The sequence below is a fragment of the Pan paniscus genome, chromosome 10 (assembly GCF_029289425.2).
Source record: "Pan paniscus chromosome 10, NHGRI_mPanPan1-v2.0_pri, whole genome shotgun sequence".
NCBI lineage: Eukaryota > Metazoa > Chordata > Mammalia > Primates > Hominidae > Pan > Pan paniscus.
The window spans coordinates 115,076,838-115,101,665 of NC_073259.2; the positions used below are offsets into that span (position 1 = coordinate 115,076,838).

The following is a 24,828-nucleotide window of genomic DNA, read 5'->3' on the forward strand; positions in this document are numbered from 1 at the left end:
TCAGATATTTCTTTGCAGCAGTGCGAAAGTGGACTAATACAGTAATAAATAGGAAGGGATGAATATAAAAAGGGCAATGAGGAAACTCAGTTTCTGGTCTGGGCATTTCCATGAGCTAGTTGTATGATCTTGGGCAACTCATTTATTCTCTAGGCCTAATTTTTTCATTTGGAAAAAAGGGAAGAGATAAGACTAGGTATCTTAAACATTTTTAAAGATTTTTAAGATCCTACTAAGTTCTTTAAAAAGCACTACAGTGCTGGGCGCGGTGGCTCACACCTTTAATTCCAGCACTTTGGGAGGTCGAGGCCGGTGGAACACCGGTCAGGAGTTCGAGACCAGCCTGACCAACATGGTGAAACCCTGTCTCTACTAAAAGTACAAAATTAGCCAGGCATGGTGGCGTGCGCCAGTAATCCCAGCTACTCAGGAAGCTGAGGCAGAAGAATCACCTGAACCCAGGAGGCAGAGGTTGTAGTGCGCTGAGATCGCGCCATTGCACTCTAGCCTGGGCGACAAGAGCAAGACTCCATCTCAAAAAAAGAAAAAAAAAGCACTACAAATTCTGTATTATTGGTAAAATGTCCATTGTTACAATCCTTTGACCCAGAAAGTCTTCTAAGAATTATCCCACAAATGTACTGGCCCATGTGAGCAAAGATTCATAAATGTGGACAAGTAAGTTCACTGGCATTTATACTAGCAAAAGGCCTACAGAGAAAATAATTAAACGTTCAGTAGAAAGCTAGTTTAAAAAATTATAGCCATCTACAAAATGGAATACTATGAAGTCATCTGAAAGACCGAGGAAATGATATGGAACAACTTCCAAAAGATATGGTTATGTGAACAAAGCATGGCAGAGAATGGTGTGTATAGTGTGTCATTTTAACTTTTAACAAAGGGGATAGTAACACAGACACAAACACATGGATGTATGTGTGTGTATACACATATATATATACACACACACACACACAAAATATATATATATACACACAAAAAATTCTTGTTTATGCAAAGAATATTTCTAATTGGATAAACAAGAAACTGGAATTGGATACATAAGAAACTGGTAGTAGCTGTTGCTTCTGGGAGGGCAACGAGCAGTTTAAGGTAGAAGAAAGATTGAACTTTTCATTGTAAACTATTTTCTCACTGTCTGATTTTTACCATGTATAGCTTTTTCATTAAATAAAGAAAAAAAACCCACAAAATTTTTACTTGAAAATACTTACTTATATTCTCTACATTTTCAGTTAGTCAAAAAACCTTATTTACCAAATATGTAATATTATCTGAGAAAAGACTGTTTTATGCAAATATTTTTCAAATTACCTTGAAAAGCCTGGGAAACACATCTGCTGGCTGTCCACGAATCACAAACAGACGGGAGTTTAATTTTCGTAGATTGGCATCAAGATCCTCAAGACACTGAAGCAAAAATCTAGAGAGAAGAAAGTATTATTTAAATTATTAAAAATACATATTTAGAAGACATAAATTATTACAGTCATGTTATTCTAAAAGTTGAAATGCCAACCTATCATCTTATTACCTCCTATTGATATATACTTTTTCCAAAAACCATACTAATATATATTTTTTAATTATAGCACAAATTACCTAGTATTTTAATAGAATACTGAATAAAATCACTAATTTTCATTAAATAAAAGTGACTATTAGCAAAAATTTAATTTGTGAACATAAAAACATACAAAGAAGTATCAAAGCAATTAAATTGGTTTCATTGTTTAAACTTGATGAAATATTTTCTGTATGAAAATGGCTTTTCATATAGAAAGGAAAACTTGAAAAATCTAGAATATCTTCTGCTGGGGGGAAAAAACCAGAAACATCCTATGTAATGAATAAGCAAGTGAATAATTTAAGAATATCATGGTAAAAAGGAATCTGAGGGGACAAAAAAAAAAGATTATGAGTACTTTTTTGTAATATTGTAATCATTTAAGAGATTGAAATCATAATGCCCATTTTCAAGTTTCTAATATATTAAAAAAAGAAACTAATAAGTAGATGTCAAATTATGTGGTTATTAATTCCCTGAGTGTAGAAAATGCCAGATTAACTTCTAAAAAAAAAAAAAAGAAAAGGTTTCATGGAGTTGGGGTGGAGATTATAGACTTTTTCAATGAAATAAGTAGTAACAAGGCTTACACATGACAGATATCTAGGAAAATTCTGGGGCAGTACCAGAAGACTGCTTACTGTGCATCTTCTGTTGCGAAGAAATGGAACATTCCCAAGAACAAATTTAAAAGAGATGTCACCCATGGAAGGTCCAATCTTATTATTTGACTCATGTTAAGTTTCATCTAGATTCTGTTCTTTTCAGCTGGACGTATCTTATTTCCTATTTTGCTTCTTTTATGTTTTTGATCTTAAGGTTAAGTATTTGTCTGCCTTTTTCACAGGCCACATGGTCTTTCAGAATAGCAATTATCTCTTACTTGTGAAGAGGAGTGATTAAGAAACAGGGAAATGCATATTCTAGAAGTGCACTATCTAATATGGTAACCAAAAGGCACATGTAGCCATTTAAATTTAAGTTAGTTAAATTTAAAAATCAGTTCCTTAGTCACACTTGCCACATTTCAAGTCCTCAACAGCCACATGTATAGCTGGTGGCTGGCTACCATACTGAACAGTATAGCTACAGAACATTTCCATCATTGCAGAAAGTTCTACTGGACAGATTGTTCTAAAAAGTTGCTTGGTCTAGATCATTTTATTCGCTTTACACATTCCGATACCATCATTTCACCAAATAAGTCTCGTTGATTTTTTACAACTGTAGTTATTAGTGACATAAGTACACTAGTCAGGTCTGACACTTCTTCCTCTTTAGGAGCACCATCTGTACAGCTTGAAGAGTCAAGGTGCTATATTTTTATGAGGATGTTAAAGACATCCCACCATTTCACCTTAGGAAGTCTCATGGGTTTCCAAGTAGGAAGCAAACCTTTCTATCCCCACATTTATATTTTATCACATCCCTTTTCTGCCTTGGTTTGGAGTCACCTCCCTAACACCTGATCCCCCCCCTAACCCACCACTACCAATGTACAAATATTTCAGGGGAGAAGACTGTTGTTGTTAGATGGATAGTGATATAAAAGCATTGGAGTTTAATAAAATTATCTCCAACTATGAATAATTTATCATGTCTGGTGACAAATGTTTATTGGGAAGCATCTAATTTTATGTATTTGCTTGGCAAGAAGAGTTACTAGACAGAACAAAGATCGAAGGGTTTTTACACAGATCAAAAATTAAGAAGTTGAAAGAACTAGCAATTTTAAATTTTCTTAAATTGAGACAGTACAAAACTTAAATGTCCTGGAGGGGGTAATCTAAGGCAATAATAATCCCCTAATCTCTGTTGTACCATTAGTTTCAAAATCTTCCCCACCAGAAGTGAGTAAGAACTGAGAACAGCAAGAGCTCTCCATATTCAACTTTTTGGTCAAAACAATTCTATGTGGTGCAAGAGTTCAATGACAGTAAGATGGGATAAGAAACAAACCAAAAGGACATGATTAATTCATAAAATGAAGAATTAAGTATGGATTAATTAATAATCTTTCCCTTTCTTAATAGGCTGAATAAGCATTCCGGATGCTTTTAATAAACATTCTTTTTTTTTTTTTTTGGATACAGGATTGTGCTCTGTTGCTAAGGCTGGAATCATGGTTCACTGCAGCCTTGACTTCTCCCACCTAAGCCTCTAGAGTGACTGGGACCACAGGCATATGCCATCATGCCCAGCTAATTTTTGTAGTTTTTGTAGAGGTGGGGTCTCCCCACGTTGCCCAGGCTGGTCTCGAACTCCTGGCCTCAAGTCATCCTCCCACCTCAGCCTCCCGAAGTGCTGGGATTATAGGCATGAACCATCACAGGCCTGGCCTTAATAAACATTATATGAACCAAACAAATGCACAGAATGATATGGACTAAAGTAATGTGTTACAATAGGAAAAGTTTTGAAACCTAAGAATTAATTTTGTTTTGGTACTTCATGAAACAAAGGACTAAAAGCTGTATTTAAGTATGGTGGTGTTCTTCCACAGATATAATTTACATCTCTCATTTCGCATAAAAGCTGCACAGATTTAAAAAATAGAACCACTTAAAAAATAATATAGGTATTTTGTAATCAAATATTTTAAGTAGAAAAGATCCAAGAAGAAAAGCAAAAGAGAAGGCTAAAGTAGAATACACTATGATGCTATTCTTTGTTATAAGGCTTTTAAAACTATTTGCATATATTACTTTGATAAAATAAAATTTACATTGCATGCATCTACTTTTGTTTATATGTGCACAAAAAAATAATTGGAAAAATACTTACCAAGCTATTAATCATATCTCCCCGTTAGGGAGTGGGGGTTTGAGATAGGGGTGAGAAACAGAGAAACAAACACATTTTTTTAACTTCATAAAAAAGTTTAAAATTGATAATTAGCATACATTCCTTCAAAGTAGAAGAAAAACGAGATACACTACATATGTATCTGGTTTAACACATGGTGAACGTCTTTTCGAGGCAATGGATGTACTTCTACAACATCAATTTTCATAGTTTCATAGTACTTCATTGCACAGATGTCCTATAATTTAACAAGTCTATCAACAAATTACTATCCTTAAATCAATCCTGAAAAGTCCTATCTAGTCTCCTCATCTGTAAAATTGGGACAGTAATCGGACCTGTCTCATAGCATTGTTCGTGAGATTAAATAAATTAACATATGTGAAGCTCTTAGAATAGTGCCTGCCCATAGTAAGCACAATTATATGTTATCTATTACTTTTTAGTGTTCTCCTTCCTTTCCACTTCTGTTTTTGCTACAATAATTCTAGTTCATATTATCTCTTGCTTGTATTTACTGCAATGCCTTAAAATAGATCTGCCTTCTAACAATCTCTCTCCATTCTAATTCATTTTATATGCAATTCCAGATCTTCATGAGGCACACCTTCCCATACAAAGGTTTTCAACGACTCATTCCCTATACAATACACAACAAATCATTTTGCTTGGCTACTAACCTAGGGTTCTAGGTTGATTTCCTACCTCATACCCCTTTCTCTCACACCAAACCAAACTTCTCTTTCAGCACACATTCAATCTCCTGGAATGTGCTCCAGGGCCTTTCCTTGGCTTGGAATACCTTTCCCAATTCCTATCCCTTTAAGTTCATATCCCACTAACCTTAAATCTTCCATCTTAAAGTCACTTCTACATCTTCTGAACCTCTGAGGTACATTATGTCCTTCAGAGGATGAAAAAATTTTACCTCATATTATACATATTTTATATATATATTATATATAACATATATTACATATATAATATATATTACATATATAATATATATTACATATATAATATATATTACATATATAATATATATTACATATATAATATATATAATATATATATATATAAAATAAAACCTCCTCCTAATGGATTTCAAATTAAGTCAGTCTCTCCCCATCTCTCTCTTTCTGAGACACAGTCTTGTTCTGTCGTCCAGGCTGGAGTGCAGTGGCACGATCTCAGCTCACTGCAGCCTCCACCTCCCAGGTTTAGGCAATTCTTGCGCCTCAGCCTCCCAAGCAGCTGGGATTACAGGAGTGTGCTACCACACCTGGCTAATTATTTTTGTATTTTTAGTAGAGATAGGGTTTCACCATGTTGGCCAGGCTGGTCTTGAACTCCTGACCTCAGGTGATCCACCTGCCTCAGCCTCCCCAAGTGCTGGGATTACAGGCATGAGCCATCAGGCCTGGCCCTAACTACAGTTTTCTTAATCTATATTTTGGTTTCTATATTTGGCAAACAAATCTCATTATGTGCCTTGTATAATTTGTTGAAAAGATTAGAAACAGGATCAAATGACCTAGTAGGGGTGTCTTGTGTAACTGTTGAAAGGATTAGGAGCCTCATAAAATCACCTAGTAGAGTCTCTAGCACATGGTAGATATGTATCAAACAGAAGTTGTTATTTTCCCTTGAGAATAATTCTTGTTTTTTTTTTTTTTTTTTTAAAGAAAACACCCCATGCATTTCTATATGTAAATACTTGGGCATGACAAAAGAAAACATGAATTAGTTGGATGCCTACACCTGTATGCAGAATTACTTGGAATTCACAACTTCATCTGAATGTGACTTTGAACTATGATTTGAAGGAAACCTTTCCCAGTAGCAAGGTCAATGTGACTATAAATATTATAAAACAAGGTACAATGCAATTAAGACTCAACTAATCTCTAAGCATATAATTTTTCCTTGATAATACCTCTAACAGCCCAGGTTCAAAGTATCAACTCAGTGATGTGTGTGATTTCTCTTTAATGCTGAACGAATAATGTTACTTCAAAACTATACAAAATCTAATGCTCAATCCTTTACCCTTAACTGGGAAAGGATTAGATCTGTTAGAGTTCAGACTCAGTGTGTTCCAAAGAACACACCAAGTTCAACTTTAATGTAATAGAAATGCATGTGCTCTGGGACACTCAATATTGAATGAAATGAATGATTTATTTTTAATATATTCCACTGAAAATACATATGATATCATCTTAACAGGAACATACTTTCAGACCTTCTCCAATTTGGCATATATATTATTTTCTTGAACTACACCCATTTGATGGCTCCGTTATTACTGCTATTAACTACATACAACAGGTTGCTTTTTAAATAGGCCAAATGATAGTAAAACTCACTACATCCCTTCATATAATTGTACTGCCTACATAGAAGCATAGTCCTCATATTATTTAATTACAATACTGAACACACCACTTTAAATTGAAGAGGCATTAGGTGACAAAATATATATTTCATCACTTTAAACATTTTAAGGATTTTTTTCCTCCAAAGATCACTATCTATTGCTGTTATTTTAAAAATTATATGCAGTAAGCTTCCTTATACCACTTCCAAAAGATGACTTCAACATGAATCAACAGAAATATTTTCCTAAAGTAGGTCATTGCTATAGCAACCAGTGGATGGTTTAGTATACTCCGTCACAATGACCTACTTTCCAGTCTGTGCTAGAACAGCTTTATATAACTAGAATTTCTAGTTCTGTCTATGAAATAGTCCAAAAAAGGCAATGGTAAGATACAACATAATCCTATTGCTGCTGAACACAAGGCATTAAGAACATGTATCATGCCAGAATAAAGCCATGTGGTTCTGTATGCTAGTTTGTAAAATATATCTTACACATTCAGCAATAAAAACTACACTTACAATATCTAAACAGGAACAACTCATTGCTGACCCCAAAGAACTGATTCAAAGAATATAAACTAAAATCACTAAAACTACAAGGAGAATAACCTTATTATCCACATAAAACAAGAGTTAAATGTAGAAAAAACTAAAGTTCTGTATACACCATCATAAAGAAAAAAAATGGAGATTCTCAGTCATTAACCAAAGTCTATTATATTTTATTAGAGATTTAAAAAATATAACAATTTGTGTGTGTGTAAATTTAATAAAATTTACATATGCTCTTTTTTCTGGTTTGTTACAAATTTTTAGTGCTTTCATCTAACTTAATTTTACCTAAATTGTCTGGATATTTGTGATACACACTTTCCCTGAAGATAAGAGTTTAATGTTCAATAAAGATGAAATATATATTTTAAAAGCAAACTTTGCATTTGCCACACTCTAAAAGCCATAAACCAATAGACCTATATCACTTTTTATAACTAATATTTTGCAATGCCCTCTTTTAAATCCTGAAATAAAAGACCTAGATAATATAACATTTCCATACACACAATTTTAAAGCATTAATATCATGCTCTAATTGAAACATATAGGAGAAATTAAAGGAAAGTCATTTATATTTTAAAAAGAAGTAACATGTACTTCTAGAGGTAAATATGTGGGCATGATATAAGGAGACAATGAATTAAAACTCAGTGTCCACACCTACATACAGAATCATTTTAAATTTAACAGCTACAAAACAGACTAACACAGTTGTGTTACTGGTGACTCAAACATCATACACCATGAGTGATATTGCCTTTGGTGATGTGATTTTCTGAAATATTGACCAAGACAGGAAAGTTCAGAAAAAAAAGCAAAGTACAATCTTTCCTTTATTTATGTAGGTGATAAATACATTCCAGGGAAACTCAGTGTATATTAAAATTGTGTAAAAAATACCTACTGTTTATATATAAAGATTTAGGCTCTAGGTTCAGACAATTATGAATAAGTTTTTCACTTACATTAAACATCTGGAAGAACATTTGAAATTTATGTGTAACTCAGAAAAACTATTTTATTTACTTATTTACTTTAGAGACAGGGTCTCGTTATGTTGCCCAGGCTGGCCTCAAATTCCTGGACTCAAGTGATCCTCCCATCTCGGTTCCTGAATAGTCAGGACTACGTGCATGCACACTATGGCACCTAGAGACAACTATTTATTTTGAGGGATTACTCTGAGTACTGAAAGAAATCTTCCATTCTTGGCTTCTCCTTACTAATTCCACTAGCACCTTCCAATCATTGTGACAACTGGCCGGACACAGGGGCTCATGCCTGTAATCCTAGCACTTTTGGGAAGCCAAGGTGGGTGGATCGCTTGAGCGCAGGAGTTTGAGACCAGTCTGAGCAACATAGGGAGATCTCATCTCTACAAAAAGTACAAAAAAACTAGCTGGGCGTGGTGGCGCATGCCTGTAGTCCTAACTACTTGGGGTGGGCTGAGGCAGGAGGATCAATTGAGCCTGGGAGGTTGAGGCTGCACTGAGCTGGCTGTAATCATGCCACTGCACACCGTACTCCAGCCTGGGCGACAGAGTGAGGTCTTGCCTCAAAAAAAAAAAAAAAAAAAAAGAAAATCAATCATTATGACAACCGAAAATTCCTCTACAAAATTTCTAAAATGCGTTTGAAGGAGTGATACTGTTAATTACTTCTATAATTTCAATCACTGATTTATGAGTCATACAAAGATAAATGAGGTTCCAATACTCACAGAGCTTAAAACCTAAAAAAGTAATCTGAATATGTATATTATGTAAATAAATACTACAGAACTGGCTATGGTAGAATAAAACATATAAAATACAAATAGATATCACTAATATACTCTGAAAAATCAGGTGGGAGAAATCATTTCTGGATTTTTCTTTCCTTGTTTTGATATGGGGAGCGGCTTAGGCAAAAATTTCAAGGATGTGGTGGTGATGGTAGGTAGTGACCCTGAAGTATCAATACAATAGCTGGAGATAAGGAAGGAGAATTATTGGCCACTGGACTGTAGCCTGCAACTAGGCCTTGTTCACCACTTCCCACTGTCCAATTCCTGACATATAGCAGGAGTTCAATAAATATCTATCTAATGACTAAATAAATTAATGAAAGCAGAAGAAAGGGATTTTAAAGGCTTGATTCAACAGTCAATGAAGAAGGAACATGAATGGGAAAGAATATTCTCTGAATGTCTATTGTGCTGGATACTTTACATATATTATATTCCCAACAATTTTACAAGGTATCTCATTTTAAAAATGATGGAATCTGAAACTCACCAAGGACATTTCCATAATCAGGTAAACAATGAAGCAGAAAATTTAATCTGGATGTCTCTGACTCCAAACCATAGTGCTCTTTGTACTACATAATGTGACTTTCCTACAGAATACGTAATAATCTAAGATGTTTTAGGAAAATTAATTTGACAGCTTTAAGAACATAACAATGACTAGTATACAGTTTTTGTCCTCAAGCTGAGGAATAGGTGTGTGTATCAATTAAGAAGAATTTAGGATATACTATGGTAACAAATCAGTCAAAACAGGTCACATGGCCAAGTTAGTCTTCAAAAAGGCAGGAAAGCATAATCTTCTTGCAGGAAGGGACACTGAATAACAGTGTACAGTAATGATATCTACCACAATATCTAAGCACTGATATTATGTGCCATGTGGTAAATTTTATTATGAAAAGTGTATTATGGTAGCCCAGAAGAAACCTAACTGTGTGGGGGTGGGGAAGGGGGCAGGGGAAGGCACAAGGAAGAAAAGATTTGAGTAGAGTTTAGAATTAATAGGTGTTGCTTAAGGTGATAAAGCAGAAATGGGCAACCAAAGCAGAAAAAATAGTATGTATGCTTAAATCACAGAAACTCAAAAGAGCTGGGGGTTGGGGGTACCTGGGGACTGTAAGTATTATACTTTCTATACTAAGTTGTATATTCTCCCCAACACAAGCTTTAACATTTCAAAATATATTCAAATCAATGTCAAAACAAACCTGTTATCAACTTCTGTTGTTGACAGTACACTGGATTAAGATACCCTAACAGAAATAACTAACAAACTGAGAAACAACAACAACAACAGAAAAGTTCTTAAAATAATTCACTGGGTTGTCCAAAAAGCAAGAAGGCATAACAGGTCACAGGGAGCTAAAGTCAGCTTTAGCCCTGGGGATTTCTGCAGAGCCCTGAGAACTCTGAGCTTCATCTGGGTTGAAGAGGACAGGAGACAAAGCCCAAGACCCACCCAAAGCAAGGAAGCTAATAATAGATTCAATATAAAGCCTGGGCTTCCAAAAGCTTTAGTAAATAAGACATAAATCTTTTTTTTTTTTTTTTTTTTTTTGCTTATTATACCCAGACTGCTCTGAAAGATACAAATCTTAAGTCACAGATGAAGACTACAAAGAAACTTATCTGTCTCTAGCCAGTTTGGGATGAAAGAAAATAAAATCTCTCCTTGAATGGAAAGGAAAAAATAGTAACTTTACAGTAGTGAATACTGACAAGTACTACCTTAACCACACAATCAGAGTCAACAACACCAGTGATAGGTCAATCATGTTGATATTATGTTCACTCTGACTTAATGTGATGAGAAAACCATTTCACCTCTGTGATATTGTCCCCCAAACCCCCATAACCCTAGTTTAATTATCAAAAAAAATCAGAGAAACTCAAATTGAGGGCCGTTCTACAAAACATTTGACCAGTACTCAAAACCACAGAGGTCATTAAAAATAGAGAAAGCTTAAGAAACTGTTACAGAGGAGACAAAGGAGACGTATGACTAGATGCAGTGTGGTATTCTAGATGGGATTGTGGAAAAGAAAAACTTAGTGGAAATCTGAATAAAGTCTGGAGTTTAGTTAGTACTATGGTTTCTTTTTCTTTTCTTTTCTTTTTCTTTTGAGAGGGAGTTTCGCTCTTGTTGCCCAGGCTAGAGTGCAGTGGCACGATCTTGGCTCACTGCAACCTCCGCCTCCCGGGTTCAAGCGATTCTCCTGCCTCAGCTTCCCAAGTAGTTGGGACTACAGGCATGCGCCACCATGCCCGGCTAATTTTGTATTTTTAGTAGAGACGGGGTTTCGCCACGTTGGCCAGGCTGGTCTGGAACTCCTGACCTCAGGTGATCCACCTGCCTCGGCCTCCCAAAGTGCTGGGATTACAGGCATGAGCCACCACGCCCGGCCAGTACTATGGTTTCTTAGTTTTAATAAAAGCACCATGGAAATGGAAATGTTAATATTACAGGAAACAGGATACAGAGCATACAGGAACTCTGTGTATTATCTCTGCATATTTTCTACAAATCTAAAATTATTCAAAAAAATTTTATTAAAAAAATCCTCCAAGAATGAATCACCTCAATGCAAATTCATGGAAACTATGTGGTCCCAAACACCTCAAGCATGACAATACGTTTAAAGTGGTCACAGGCTTGGTGTGCTCTGAGATAACTGTTACAGACACACACACACACACGTCACAAATCCTCTCTGTATTCTCAACTTTAAAACTCAGACTTCAGGCCAGGCACGGTGGCTCACGCCTATAATCTCAGAGCCCACGAGTTCTAGACCAGCCTGGGCAACATGGAGAAACCCTGATTAAATTAGTTGGGCATGATGGCATGCACCTGTAATCTCAACTACTCAGGAAGCAAAGGTGGGAGGATCGCTCAAGCCCAGGAAGTCAAGGCTACAGTGAGCTGTGATCACTTCCCTGCACTCTAGCCTGCATGACAGAGCAAGATCAATTTTAAATTGGTATCATTTATATGTTTTGAAATTAGAAAATACTTGAAGACTTGAAATTAAGAAAAACAGCAGAATAAATCCTTAAAAACTAAAAAGAAGAAAATGATAAAGAACAGAAATTAGTGAAAACAGAACACAAATTCGTAAGAGAAACAGCAAAGCCAAAATGTATTATATGAAGAGACAATAATATAAATGTCCGACAAGAATAATTAAGAAAAAAAATGGGAGAGGGAAGAGTAAGAAATGTTAAGAATTTTTTAAAAAGTGGGGACATAATCTCAGATACTGCAGGGATTAAACGGAAAATAAATAATTTTATGCAAACAAATTTGAAAACTTAGATGAAATAAATTCCTTGCTAAAACTGACTCAAGAAACTTAAAATTTACCAAAATGGACTCAAGAGTAAAGAAAGAACAGGAATAATTCTAAGTCACTAAATAAATTGAATCCATAGCTTAAAATCTTACAAGAAAAACACAAGAGTCAGTTAGCTTTACAGATGAATTCTACAAAATATTTAAGGAATAGAAATTCTATTTTTACAAAGGATTCCAATCTCATAAAAAGGATAGACAGAAAAGGAATATTTAACTTATTTTATAAGGTTAGATTTACCTTGACACCAAAACCAGACAAAGACCGTATAAAAGAAAATTACAAACTAATTTCACTCATGAGCATATTATCACAGCAAACCAAATCCTGCAATACACAAAACATATTATATATCATGATCAAGTTGGGCTTATCCTCAGAAAGTTAAATCATTTAATATTTACAAATTGGTTACTGTAATTCACCTCATTCATAGAATAAAGAAGAAAAACTATATAACCAATTGACGAGATGTATAAAGAGTAGCAACAAAATCTCAATTCCCTTTAGCTTCAATAAACTAGAACTAGTAGGTAACATCCCTAATCTGAAAAAGGGTACCCGTAAAAATACTTAGGGAAAACATCATATGTAATAGTGAAATGTTGAAAGCACTTCCTTTAAGATCAGAAAAAAGACAAAGATGCCTGCTCCCACCGCTTCTCTATGCAATCTAGTAGGCCTAACTAATGTAGTGCAGGTTGAGCATCCCAAATCTGAAATGCTTCAAAATCCAACACATTTTGAGTGCTGACACTGTCAGAGGCATTTGAACCAGAGTGACTCCATCTTAAATAGGGCCTTGGTAAAATAAGGCTGAGACCTGCTGAGCAGTACTTCCAGGAAGTTAGGCGTTCTTAGTCACAGGGTGAGACAGGAGGTCGGCAGGACTGGTATCACAAGATACAGGTCACAAAGACCCTGCTGATAAAACAGAATGCAGCAAAGAAGCTAGCCAAAACCCACCAAACCAAGATGGAGACGAAAGTGACCTCTGGCCATCCTCACTCCACATTATACACTAATTATAATGCATTAGCAAGTTAAGACACCCCGACTAATGCCATGACAGTTTACAAATGCCAAGACAACATCCAGAAGCTACCCTATATGGTCTAAAAAGAGGAGAAATCTTCACTTCTGACAACTCCCCACCACTTTTCTGGAAAACTCATGAATAAGCCACCCCTTATTTAGCATATACTCTTGACTGAGTATACTCAGTCAAGAAACCCATGATGCTGCTCTGTCTATGGAGTGGCCATTTTTTGTTTCTCTACTTGTCTAATAAATTCGCTTTCATTTTACTCTGTGGACTTGCTCCAAATTCTTTCTTAAGTGAGTTCCAAGAACCCTCTCTTAAGGGCTGAATCAGGAGCCCATGTCTGGTAACATGACATTCAAAGGAAATGCTCCAATGAATTCGGTTGCTCAACTAGTAATGTCAATATTCAGAAATATGGGGAAGAATCTGAAATCTAAAACACTTCTGGTCCCAGGCTTTATGGACAAAGGATACTCAACCTGTAACGGAAGAGGAAGAAATAAAAGGCATAAGGATGGGAAAGGAAGAAGCAAAACCATGATTATTTATAGATGATAGGCAAATAAGTACTATTGATACAGAAAAAAATAAATACATAAATAAGCGTTTCAAAGGATTAAAATCACTTAATTTCTGGCATCAATTAGACTAATATAATCCTTGTAACTTACGCCTCTCTGATCTCGAAAATCACACAGAGCTATTTATAGTCCAGAAATTGTATTAGTTCTTATCTAACTTTAGAAATCACTGCATTGTGACTCTACCAGGTTAGGCCAAATAAAGTATGAGATATACTTCTAGGATTTAAAGGATCTACATACAACTAAAATAACATCTGCCTAACGTGTTCAAAAACATGCTGTCCCAGATCTATGAATAATGCTTTTCTGTAGTCTAACAGCCCTATTTCAAATTTCTGTCCTTCAAAAAGATACTAATAATGCTGAAAAATTATTCCACTTTTTTTGATCTATGACCTAGCACATGTAACTATTCAGGTCTGTTTGAAGTTTGGCCAATGGTCAAGATTTTTCTCGTACTGACATTACTGCAAAAATTTAGTCACTTATGCAATCTATGCAGTAATGTATCTATTAACAATTTATTGAGAGCCTATTAAGTGTCAGACATTGTTGTGGTCCCTGGTAATAAAGCAGAGAACAAAATTAAGTGCCTGCTATCATGAGGTTTGGATGTTAGATGATAATTATGATAATGATGATTACAGCTGCAAACATTTAGAAAGTGTGTATAAGACACTGCTCTAAGCACTTTAAATGTTTATACTCAATAACCCTTTGATATAGGTACTTCCTCCATTTCAAATGAGGAAATTGAAACATATACTGGTTAAGTAATTTTCCCAAGGACACTTGAATAATAAAGTGGCAAAGCCATGATTTCAAACCCAGTCAGCTTGGCTCCAAATTCCAAGCTCCCTGAACCATACAGTATTTCAGTGCTGATAATTTTTATGGAGAAAACTAAAATAGAGTAGAAGGATATTGGGGGGTATAATTTTATGCAAAGCAGTCATAGAAGGATTTATTCATATCCTTCCATTTATTAAACATCTCCCTTTGAAGACTGCCTCAGACCATCTCCTCCCACAGTCTTCCAATCTCATTTAATTCCATCCTTCAAGTTAATCAGGGCAAAGACTCACCTGGTTGGTCAGAATAGAACAGGGTTATGCTGCAGTAACAAACAACCTCCCAAATCAGTGGCTTGACAAAACAAAAGTTTTCATCTTGCTCATGCTGAGTTCACTGCAGCTCCGGCTAGTTATCTTCTAATGGTGACTTTACCATCCCAGCTATTATGATCTTGTGGTTCTATAATTTCAACACAAGGCCTCCTCCACAGTAGGGGAAGAACTGGGAAACATACAGGGCTTTACATTGCCTTCACCAAGTACTTCCTCACACAATTCATTGGCCAGAAAGAGTCACACGGCCTCGCCAGACTGCAAAGAGAACTGAGAATTCAAATATTGCATAGCCCAGGTACGAATGGTGAATTGGATATTGGTGAACACTACCACATCATCCCTGACCTCTCTTTCTTTCATAGTCCACATCTAAAACTATGGCAAATCTTAACAGCTCTATGTTCAAAATACATCCAGAATCTGATTACTTCTGACTGCCTTTACCTCTACAGCTCAGGTTCAATTCTTCATCATTTCTGACCTAGATGATTCCACTGGCCTTCTATCTGATCTCACTGCTTCCATACTTGTCCTTACTGCCATCCAGTCCAGTCTTCACCCAGATGCCAAGTGGTCATGTCATCTCTATGAACAAAGTCTCCAACTGCAATGACTTCCCAGTCCATTTAAAGTTGGTGTTGTTTTTTTTTTTTTTTTTAAGTCCTTAAAATGGCTTTCTAGGTCCTACAGAACGAACCCGGGCAACCAATACCACTATGACTCCATCTTTCTTACTACTCTCCTTCTCACTCACTCTGTTCCAGCCACATGTCCTCCTTGGGATCCTGTGAGCATGCCAGAAATGCTCCTACTTCAGTACCTTTGCACAGGATGTTCTTTCCATCCAGCATACATTTCCCTCATACATCCACAGGGTTCAATTCCTCTCTTTCTTTAGGTCATTGCTCAAAGGTCATCTCTGAAGTGAGGCTCTCTCTGACCACCTTATCTAAAATAAACCTCTCCCCACTTCTGGCCCCTAGCATTCCTGAGACCCCTTCCTTGCTATCTCTTTAACATACTATATAATTTATTTATGTGTTAATGACCTGTATCTCACCCCCACTCAGATGTAAATTCCATGAAAGTAAGGTTTTTGCCTCTTTTATTCACTACATTCAATAAATATATATAGTTTCAATGAATGAAGATGACATGTGAGCAGAAAGACACCTAAGGGGGTAAATGACCTATACAGATAACAGAGAAAACAGAACATCACAGAGGGAATAAAGGCCCAGACACATGGGACCTCATGACTGTTTGAGGAACAAAAAATAGGCCAATATGCTTGGACATCAAATAGTAAGGGGAAAGAATAATAAGAAAATGGTAATCCCAGCACTTTGGGGGCCAAGGCAGGTGGATCACCTGAGGTCAGGAGTTCGAGACCAGCCTGGCCAACATGGTGAAACCCTGTCTTTACTGAAAATACAAAAATTAGCCAGGCGTGGTGGTGCGCACCTATAATCCCAACTACTCGGGAGGCAGAGGCAGGAGAATCACTTGAAACTGGGAGGTGGAGGTTGCAGTGAGCCGAGATCACACCATTGCACTCCAGTGTGGGCAGCAAGAGTGAAACTCAATCTCAAAAAAAAAAAAAAAAAAAAAAAAGGAAAATGATGTTCAGGTTCTACTAGGAGTCAATCACATGTGTCCGTGTAAATCATGGTAGAGATCTACCAAATAGATTCCTACAGCAATAAAATATATTTTTAAAAAAAAGAAAAGGGAAGAGTAGATAGGAACAATCAAACCAAAATTTTAGAATCCTAAATCTGACGTGATATTCTGTAACAAAAAAGGTCAATTACTAATAAGTGAGTTATGAACCTTCCATGAATCTCAAATATATTGCATATACACTTGATTTCATCTTTGAAAGTGAGACATATCTCTTGGCTTTATGGTGTGCTGGTATGTGCCTGTAGTCCCAGCTACTTGGGAGGCTGAGGTGGGAGGATCGTTTAAGCCTAGGAATTTGAGGCTGCAGTGAGCTATGATCATGCCACTGCACTTCAGCCTGGGCAACAGAGTGAGACTCTTTCTCTAAAATAAATAGAATAATTTCTAAAAAACAAATTTATATTATGTTCCAACCTCTGCTCAAAAGCTTTCAATGAGTTCCCAACTCACTCAGAGTAAAAACTTAAGTCTCTACCTATGCTGCCCAGGCTGGTCTTGAACTCTCAGTCTCAAGTGATCTTCCTGCCTCAACCTCCCAAGTGCTGTGATTACAGGCATGAGCCACTGCATCTGCCCTATGGATGCTATACAACTAAATGACAGAACCTGTTCTACACTTACAGAGAGAAATATAAGAGGTGAAGCTAAGACTTAATTAGATAACATGTAGAACCGCCTATTGAGGTACATTCTTTAATTTATACAGCCAACATTTGGGCGTTTACTCAGGATACAAAAAAAAAAAAATTCTACTCCTTAGAATCTCCACCATTTAATGAGATTAAAATACGCAAATTTATTGTTATATTAATTAATGCATTGTATCATTGATGTCCCCAATGTTAAAGCACATAAAAAAGGAAAGCAATTATACTGGGGAAGATCTCTAAGGTTTTATAATAGAAAGATGGTAACTAATCTGGGTCTTTTTATATCTATCATGGCACTTTGTGACAGCAGCTTAAGTTGATCTTTACTTGAAGTATTTTTTAACTTCTGAGGTTGACTTAACACTAGCATAAGGCTATGTAATTTATGCCTTCCTAATCTCTAAATCACATAACAGTATTTGAAATATAGGACTTTTACTATTCCATGTGTATTTTTAGAAGCTGCTGCAACATAACACTACAGGCCAAAAATCATGTATAAAATCTACTTCTAGGCTTTACAGGATTAATATGGAACTAAATGAAGTATGTTCAACATGTTTACAAAAGCAAATGGAGGAGCTATATATGCTGGTTTTCTGATATTCCTATTTTTACGCTAGATGAATTCAAGTTTTTCAGATGCTTTCATAGTGGTAGGACTATGGGGTGGGGGTGGGGAAGAGTGCCAGGAAAAGAAAAATAAAGCTGTAAAAGTTGAATACAGCACCCAGATTTTGGTTTTTAAATATCGTCCCCCAATAAGAATAACCAGGACTCAACAGAGCAGTTGCTGATTCTGGGGCTGCGGAAAGGAAAACAGAAGATGAACTGGAGCATTTCATAGTGTCAGAAAAAAGTGCTCAAGAAAAATAGGATTGGTGCATGTTAAACAACAGGATGGGTGCCAACACTGGAACAATTTAAATGAAATAAACAGTAATAGCAGTACATTATGACCCAAAGAGTAAAAAAAAATACTCATGAGTCTGTACTTTTATAAATGAATGACTGAATAATTAAATCAATGAGGGAGAAGGAACAACTCTTCATTACAGAAGAATTCCAACTAATAAATACAAGATGAATGAAGGGAATAGAAAAATCATCATTAGAATAGCACATAATTCAGGCAAGATCTACTGTTGAATACTAAAATTCATGGTTGAATGTTTAAGGAGACAGAATATTTACAAAGTCTGAAAGTATCTCTCCCAAAATATTAATTACAGAAGAAAAATAGTAATTTTACAGCTGAGAAACCTGGCAGACATTAACTGAAACACATGATCAAGGTTAGTATCATTTGTAACAAGACATACCGATACCACATATCCCCTGATATAAAAAAAAGGCACATCACTTCTGTGGCATTTTTCCCCCAAAATGCATAACCTTAATCTAACTATGAGAAAATATCAGATAAAATCAAATTGAGAAGCAGTCTACAAAATACTTCGCCAGGTAATGATATACTGTATCTGAGTAAGATGGCCAACTGGAAGCCCCTAGCACTCATCGCCATCACAAAGACAGACAGAACAACAAATAAACAAATGTATTTTGAAGAAAATAGCTAAGGGAGAACACTGGGGTATATCACAGGAACAGAAACCCTGGTGAGTACAGAAACTTAGGATGGCCACACGGAGAATGGAAGGAAATGCCGGGCCTCCACCACCTCATCCTCCAAATGGGATCAGCTGAAAGCCAGGAGGAACTTCTCATGGTGAGGAGATAAGCAAGAGGATCCCAGCAACCTCCATCAACACCTTGAACATGTAGAGATCTTACCTCACAGGTACAAAGTCCAGCTGACGGAATTACCTGGAGTCCACGTAACTGTGCTCACCCTAGAGAAAAAGCAAACACTAGGCTCCACACCCTGCAGCTACAGGGCTACTATGCTATGCCATCGTAGAATTGGAACTATGGCTGGAGGGTGTCTTGCTCCGGCGGTGAGTAGCCGTGACTCTCCTTCATCTCTGAGACTAAGATGCAACTGAACCACCGCCCCAGCCAAGTGGTCCAACATCCCCAAGCCAAGCTTCCTTTCCCGTGGGGCCAAGCAGAGACAGAGCCTCTTTACTTACCCCTCCACCCTTGTGCTTGAGCTGAAGTAGTATCTTGCCTCTTGCAAAAACAGTACCTTGGCCACTCTGAGCAGTCATGTCTCCCTGAAGTCTAAGATGAAGCAGTGCCCTGCATCCCAGGAAATGGTGACTTGGCCACCCAGAAGAATGATCATGCATCACAGTACCTAAGTTGAAGTGGAGCCCTACATCCCAGGGAAATGGTTCCTGGTCTTCCCAGAATAATCACACTCTACCAAGCTTGAGCTGAAGCAGCATTATCACCCTCTGGGAATAGGTGCCTTGGCTGAGCCGAGCAGCTGCACATCTCAGAGCTGAGCTGATGTAGTACCCTGCATCCCAGGGCAAAAAAGCAGTGGCTAAGCTGAGATACTCTGCTCTACAGGCCAAACAACTCTAGTACCCTGCTTCTGTGGAGCTGGACTAGCTACCTAGAGTGTGAGTTGCTGAGATACCCATCTCCCTTGATGGTGGGGTCAGAACTGTGCTGTTCCCTGTTCCTCGCAGGGTCCAATGACAGCTGTGCTCTGCCATTCTGGGTATTTGCTGCCACTACATCTGGCCTCCCAGAGGGAGGATACTGCTGAGCCCCACTATACCACGGTCTAGAGTTATTACTACACAGTTGCTCATCCTCTAGAACCCAAATTGCCACTGAGCCCTATTGGCTCAGATTCCTAAACTGCAGCTGAATTTTGCTCCCCAGGCTCAAACCTCCAAAGTACCCCTTACTCCATGGAGTCAGGCCAGAGCTGTGTTCTGCCTCCTTCAGGGGTAGAATCATAGCTACAACTCAGCTTCCTGAGACCAGGCTGCTAGATGGTACCTGAGTCACAGATTTTGGTTCTATGGACAACCGGCATCCAACCCTGCCACAGAAAGTGAACCTGTACTCCAAGACCCAGGTGCCAAAATAGGGTCATGAGACCCTGAGATTAGGACCTCCATCTGCCCCACAGCTGCTCTGGACATCTGCACCTGGAACCCAGAGCTGCTGCAGCTGCTTGTAGGTTGTGTCAGACCTGACAATAAGAGGAATCCCCTTGGCTAAGTCTCCTAATTGTGGGGAAAATGAGAATAGAAGAATCCCAAAAAGCCTATGACACCAAGAACATTAACAATCTATGCTGCTGCAGCTGCTGCCGCCACAAAGTTCTACAGCCTAGGCTACTGAGGTGCCCACAGTTATTGCTGATGTTCAACGCAGCTGGAGCAGCTGCATGGAGACTATACCACTGCACCTATCTGGAAAGAGAGTCACCATACCCTTTCCAAATGGCACACTAAAACCCAATAACAGGTGAAAGTCTGTCTCTATGAAAGATATTTTAGGAAGTTTGGAAGAGACAACTCTTCTACCAGATGCACAGACATCAATGCAGGGACCAATACAGACAGACTATTCAATGAAATCAGGAAAACAATTCACAATATAAACAAGAAATTCAACAAAGAGATATAAATAAAAAGAACCAAACAAAAACACTGTAGCTGAAGAATTCAATAAATGAAATTTAAAGAAATACATTAGAGAGCTTCAGCAGCACACTTTGATCAAAAAGAAAGAATCTCTGAATATGAAGGTAAGTTATTTGAAATTTGTCATTGGAGAAAGAAAAGGAAATAAGAATGAAAAAGAATGAAGAAAGCCTACAAGACTTATGGGACAACATTAAGCAAACAAAACTTTCTATTATGGGAGTTTCAGAAGAAGAAGGGAAAAGGTGTAGAAAAACCTATTTAATGAAATCATAGCAGAAAACTTCTCAAGCCTGGGGAGAAATATGCACATTCAGATCCAGGAAGCTCAAAGGTCCCCAAATAGATTCAATCCAAATCATTCCTCACGGCACATTACAGTCAAATTGTCAAAAGTTAAAGACAAAGAGAGAATTCTAAAAACAGCAAGAGAAAAGTGTCAAGTCATATAAAAGGAAATCTCCATTAGACTAATAGCAGATTTCTCTGAAGAAAGCTCACAGGCCAGGAGAAAATGGGATGATCCATTCAAAGTGCTAAGAGAAAAAAAAATGCCACCAAAAATACCATACTCAGCAAAGATATCCTTCAGAAACAAGGGAGAAATAAAATCTTTCCCAGACAAGCAAAACTGAGGAAATTTATCACCACTAGATAAGGCTTACAAGAAATTCTCAAGGGCAGCCGGTGCAGTGGCTCATGCTCGTAATCCCAGCACTTTGGGAGGCTGAAGTGGGTGGATCATGAGGTCAAGAGATAGAGACAAGCATGGCCAACGTGGCGAAACCCTGTCTCTACTAAAAATACAAAAATTTGTCAATTTTGGCTTCTGTTGCCATTGCTTTTGGTATTTTAGACATGAAGTCCTTGCCCATGCCTATGTCCTGAATGGTATTGCCTAGGTTTTCTTCTAGGGTTTTTATGGTTTTAGGTCTAACATTTAAGTCTTTAATCCATCTTCAATTAATTTTTGTATAAGGTGTAAGGAAGGGATCCAGTTTCAGCCTTCTACCTATGGCTAGCCAGTTGTCCCAGCTCACTCATAGTGGGGGAACTGAACAATGAGAACACTTGGACACAGGAAGGGGGACATCACACACCGGGGCCTGTTGTGGGGTGCGGGGAGCGGGGGAGGGATAGCATTAGGAGATATACCTAATGTAAATGATAAGTTAATGGGTGCAGCACACCAACATGGCACATGTATACATATGTAACAAACCTGCATGTTGTGCACATGTACCCTAGAACTTAAAGTATAATTTTAAAAAAATACAAAAATTAGCTAGGTGTGGTGGCCAGCACCTGTAGTCCCAGCTATTCAGGAGGCTGGGGCAGGAGAATTGCTTGAACCTAGGAGGCGGAGGTTGCAGTGAGCCGAGATTGCACCACTGCACTCCAGCCTGGCGACAGAGCAAGACTCTTGTCTTAAAAAAAAAAAAAAAATTAGTTGGGCATGGTGGCACACACCTGTCATCCCAGCTACTCGGGAGGCTGAGGCACAAGAATCACTTGAACCCAGGAGGTGGAGGTTCCAGTGAGCCAAGATCATGTGACTGCACTCCAGGCTGGGTGACAGAGTGAGACTTTGCCTCAAAAAAAAAATGCTCAAAGGCATCCTACATCTAAAAACACAAAGACAATAATCACTATCACGTAAATATGCACAAGTATAAAACTCACTGGTAGAACAGATAACACAAATTAGAAAAAGAATAAAAACTTACAACTACAGAAAACCACCAAACCACAATGATAAACAATAAGAGAGAAAGAAAGAAACAAAGAATACACAAAACAACTAACAAAGTGACAGGAATAAGACCTCACCAATCAGTAATAACCTTGAATAATAAATTGATTAAATTCCCCACTAAAAAGCTACAGAGTAGCCAAATGGATTTTAAAAACAAAATGATCCAATTGTATTCTGCCAACAAGAAACTTAATTCACCTGTAAGAAACATACAGAATGAAAGTGAAGGGATGAATAAAGATATTCCACACAAACAAAAACCAAAAGCAAAAAGGAATAGCAATATTTACACTAGACAAAGCAGAATTTAAGTCAAAAACTAAAACGAAACAAAAGCTCATAATATAATGATAAAAGGATCAATTCAACAAGAGGATATAACAACTGTTAATATAATGTATCCAACACTGGAGCACCCAGATATAAAGCAAATATTATTCAATCTAAAAGGATAGATTCCATTACAATAATAGGGACTTAATCATCCAACTCTCGGCATTGAGAAGATCATCTAGGCAGAAGAAAATCAACAAAGAAACACTGGACTTAAACTGCACTCAAGACCAAATGGACCCAACAGACATTTAGAACACTTCGTCCCACAGTTGTAGAATACACATTCTTTTCATTGGCATATGAAACGTTCTTGTGGACAGACCACATGTTAGGTCACAAAACAAGACACAACAAATTTAAGATAACTGAAATCATATCAAGTATCTTTTCTGACCACAACGGAATAAAATTATAAATCACTACAAGAACTTTTGAAGTTATACAAATACAGGGAAATCAAAGAACCCACTTCTGAATGACCAGTGGATCAATGAAGAAATTAAGAAAAAGATTTAAACATTTAAATCATTTCATTTGAAACAAATGAAAATTAAAAACCAACATACCAAAACCTATGGACTACAACAAAAACAGTATTAAGAAGCTTATAGCAATAAACACTGATATGGTTTGGCTCTGTGTCCACACCCAAATCTCAACTTGAATTGTAGTTCCCATAATCCCAAAGTGTCATGGGAGGAACTAGGTGGAAGGTAATTGAATCATGGAGGCAGTTCCCACCATGCTGTTCTCCTTATAGTGAATTTGTTCTCACAAGATCTGATGATTTTATAAGAAGCTTCCCCCTTTGCTTGGCACTCATTTTCCTTCCTGCTGCCACGTGAAGAAGGATGAGTTTGCTTCCCCTTCTGCCATGATTGTAAGGTTTCTTAAGGCCTCCCCAGCCCTGCAGAACTGTGAGTCAATTAAACCTCTTTTCTTTATAAATTACCCAGTCTCAGGTATTTCTTCACAGCGGTATGAGAACAGACTAATACAAACACCTATGTCAAAAAAGTAGGAAGATTTCAAATAAACAATCTAACAATGCATTACAAGGAACCAGACAAGCAAAAACAAAGCAAACCCAAAATTCATGAGAAAAAAACCAATCAAGGTTGGTGCAAAATAAACAAAATTGAGACTAAAAAAAATTACAAAAGATCAACAAAATGAAAATTTTTAAAGACAAAATTGACAAACCAATAGGTAGACTAATATAGAAAACAAGTACTATTATAAAATAACTGTTCAAAGCAATTATATTATTTTTTGAATGCTAGTATTCATTCAGATTTTTTTTTTTTTTTTTGAGATGGACTCTTGCTCTGTCGCCCAGGCTGGAGTGCAATGGCATTATCTCCATTTACTGCAACCTCCGCCCCCTGGGTTCAAGCAATTCTCCTGCCTCAGACTTCTGAGTAGCTGGGATTACAGGCACCTGCCACCACACCTGGCTAACTTTTTGTATTTTTAGTAGAGACAGGGTTTCACTACGTTGGCCAGGCTGGTCTCGAACTCTGGACCTCATGATCCACCCACCTCGGCCTCCCAAAGTGCTGGGATTACAGGCGTGCGCTACCGTGCC

The 24,828-nt window shown here is 37.3% G+C and overlaps 1 protein-coding gene across 6 annotated transcripts in view; it reads right to left on the minus strand.

Moving 5' to 3' along the window:
- The window catches only part of CRY1 (cryptochrome circadian regulator 1), a 104,360-nt gene that overhangs the window by 29,502 nt on the left and 50,030 nt on the right, over positions 1 to 24,828 (minus strand). For all 6 annotated transcript variants that reach the window (XM_055096085.2, XM_063593621.1, XM_003832540.5 and 3 more), the window contains one exon: positions 1,339 to 1,447. In XM_055096085.2, coding sequence (XP_054952060.1) covers positions 1,339 to 1,447 — 109 coding nt within the window. The remainder of the gene's footprint in view (positions 1 to 1,338; positions 1,448 to 24,828) is intronic.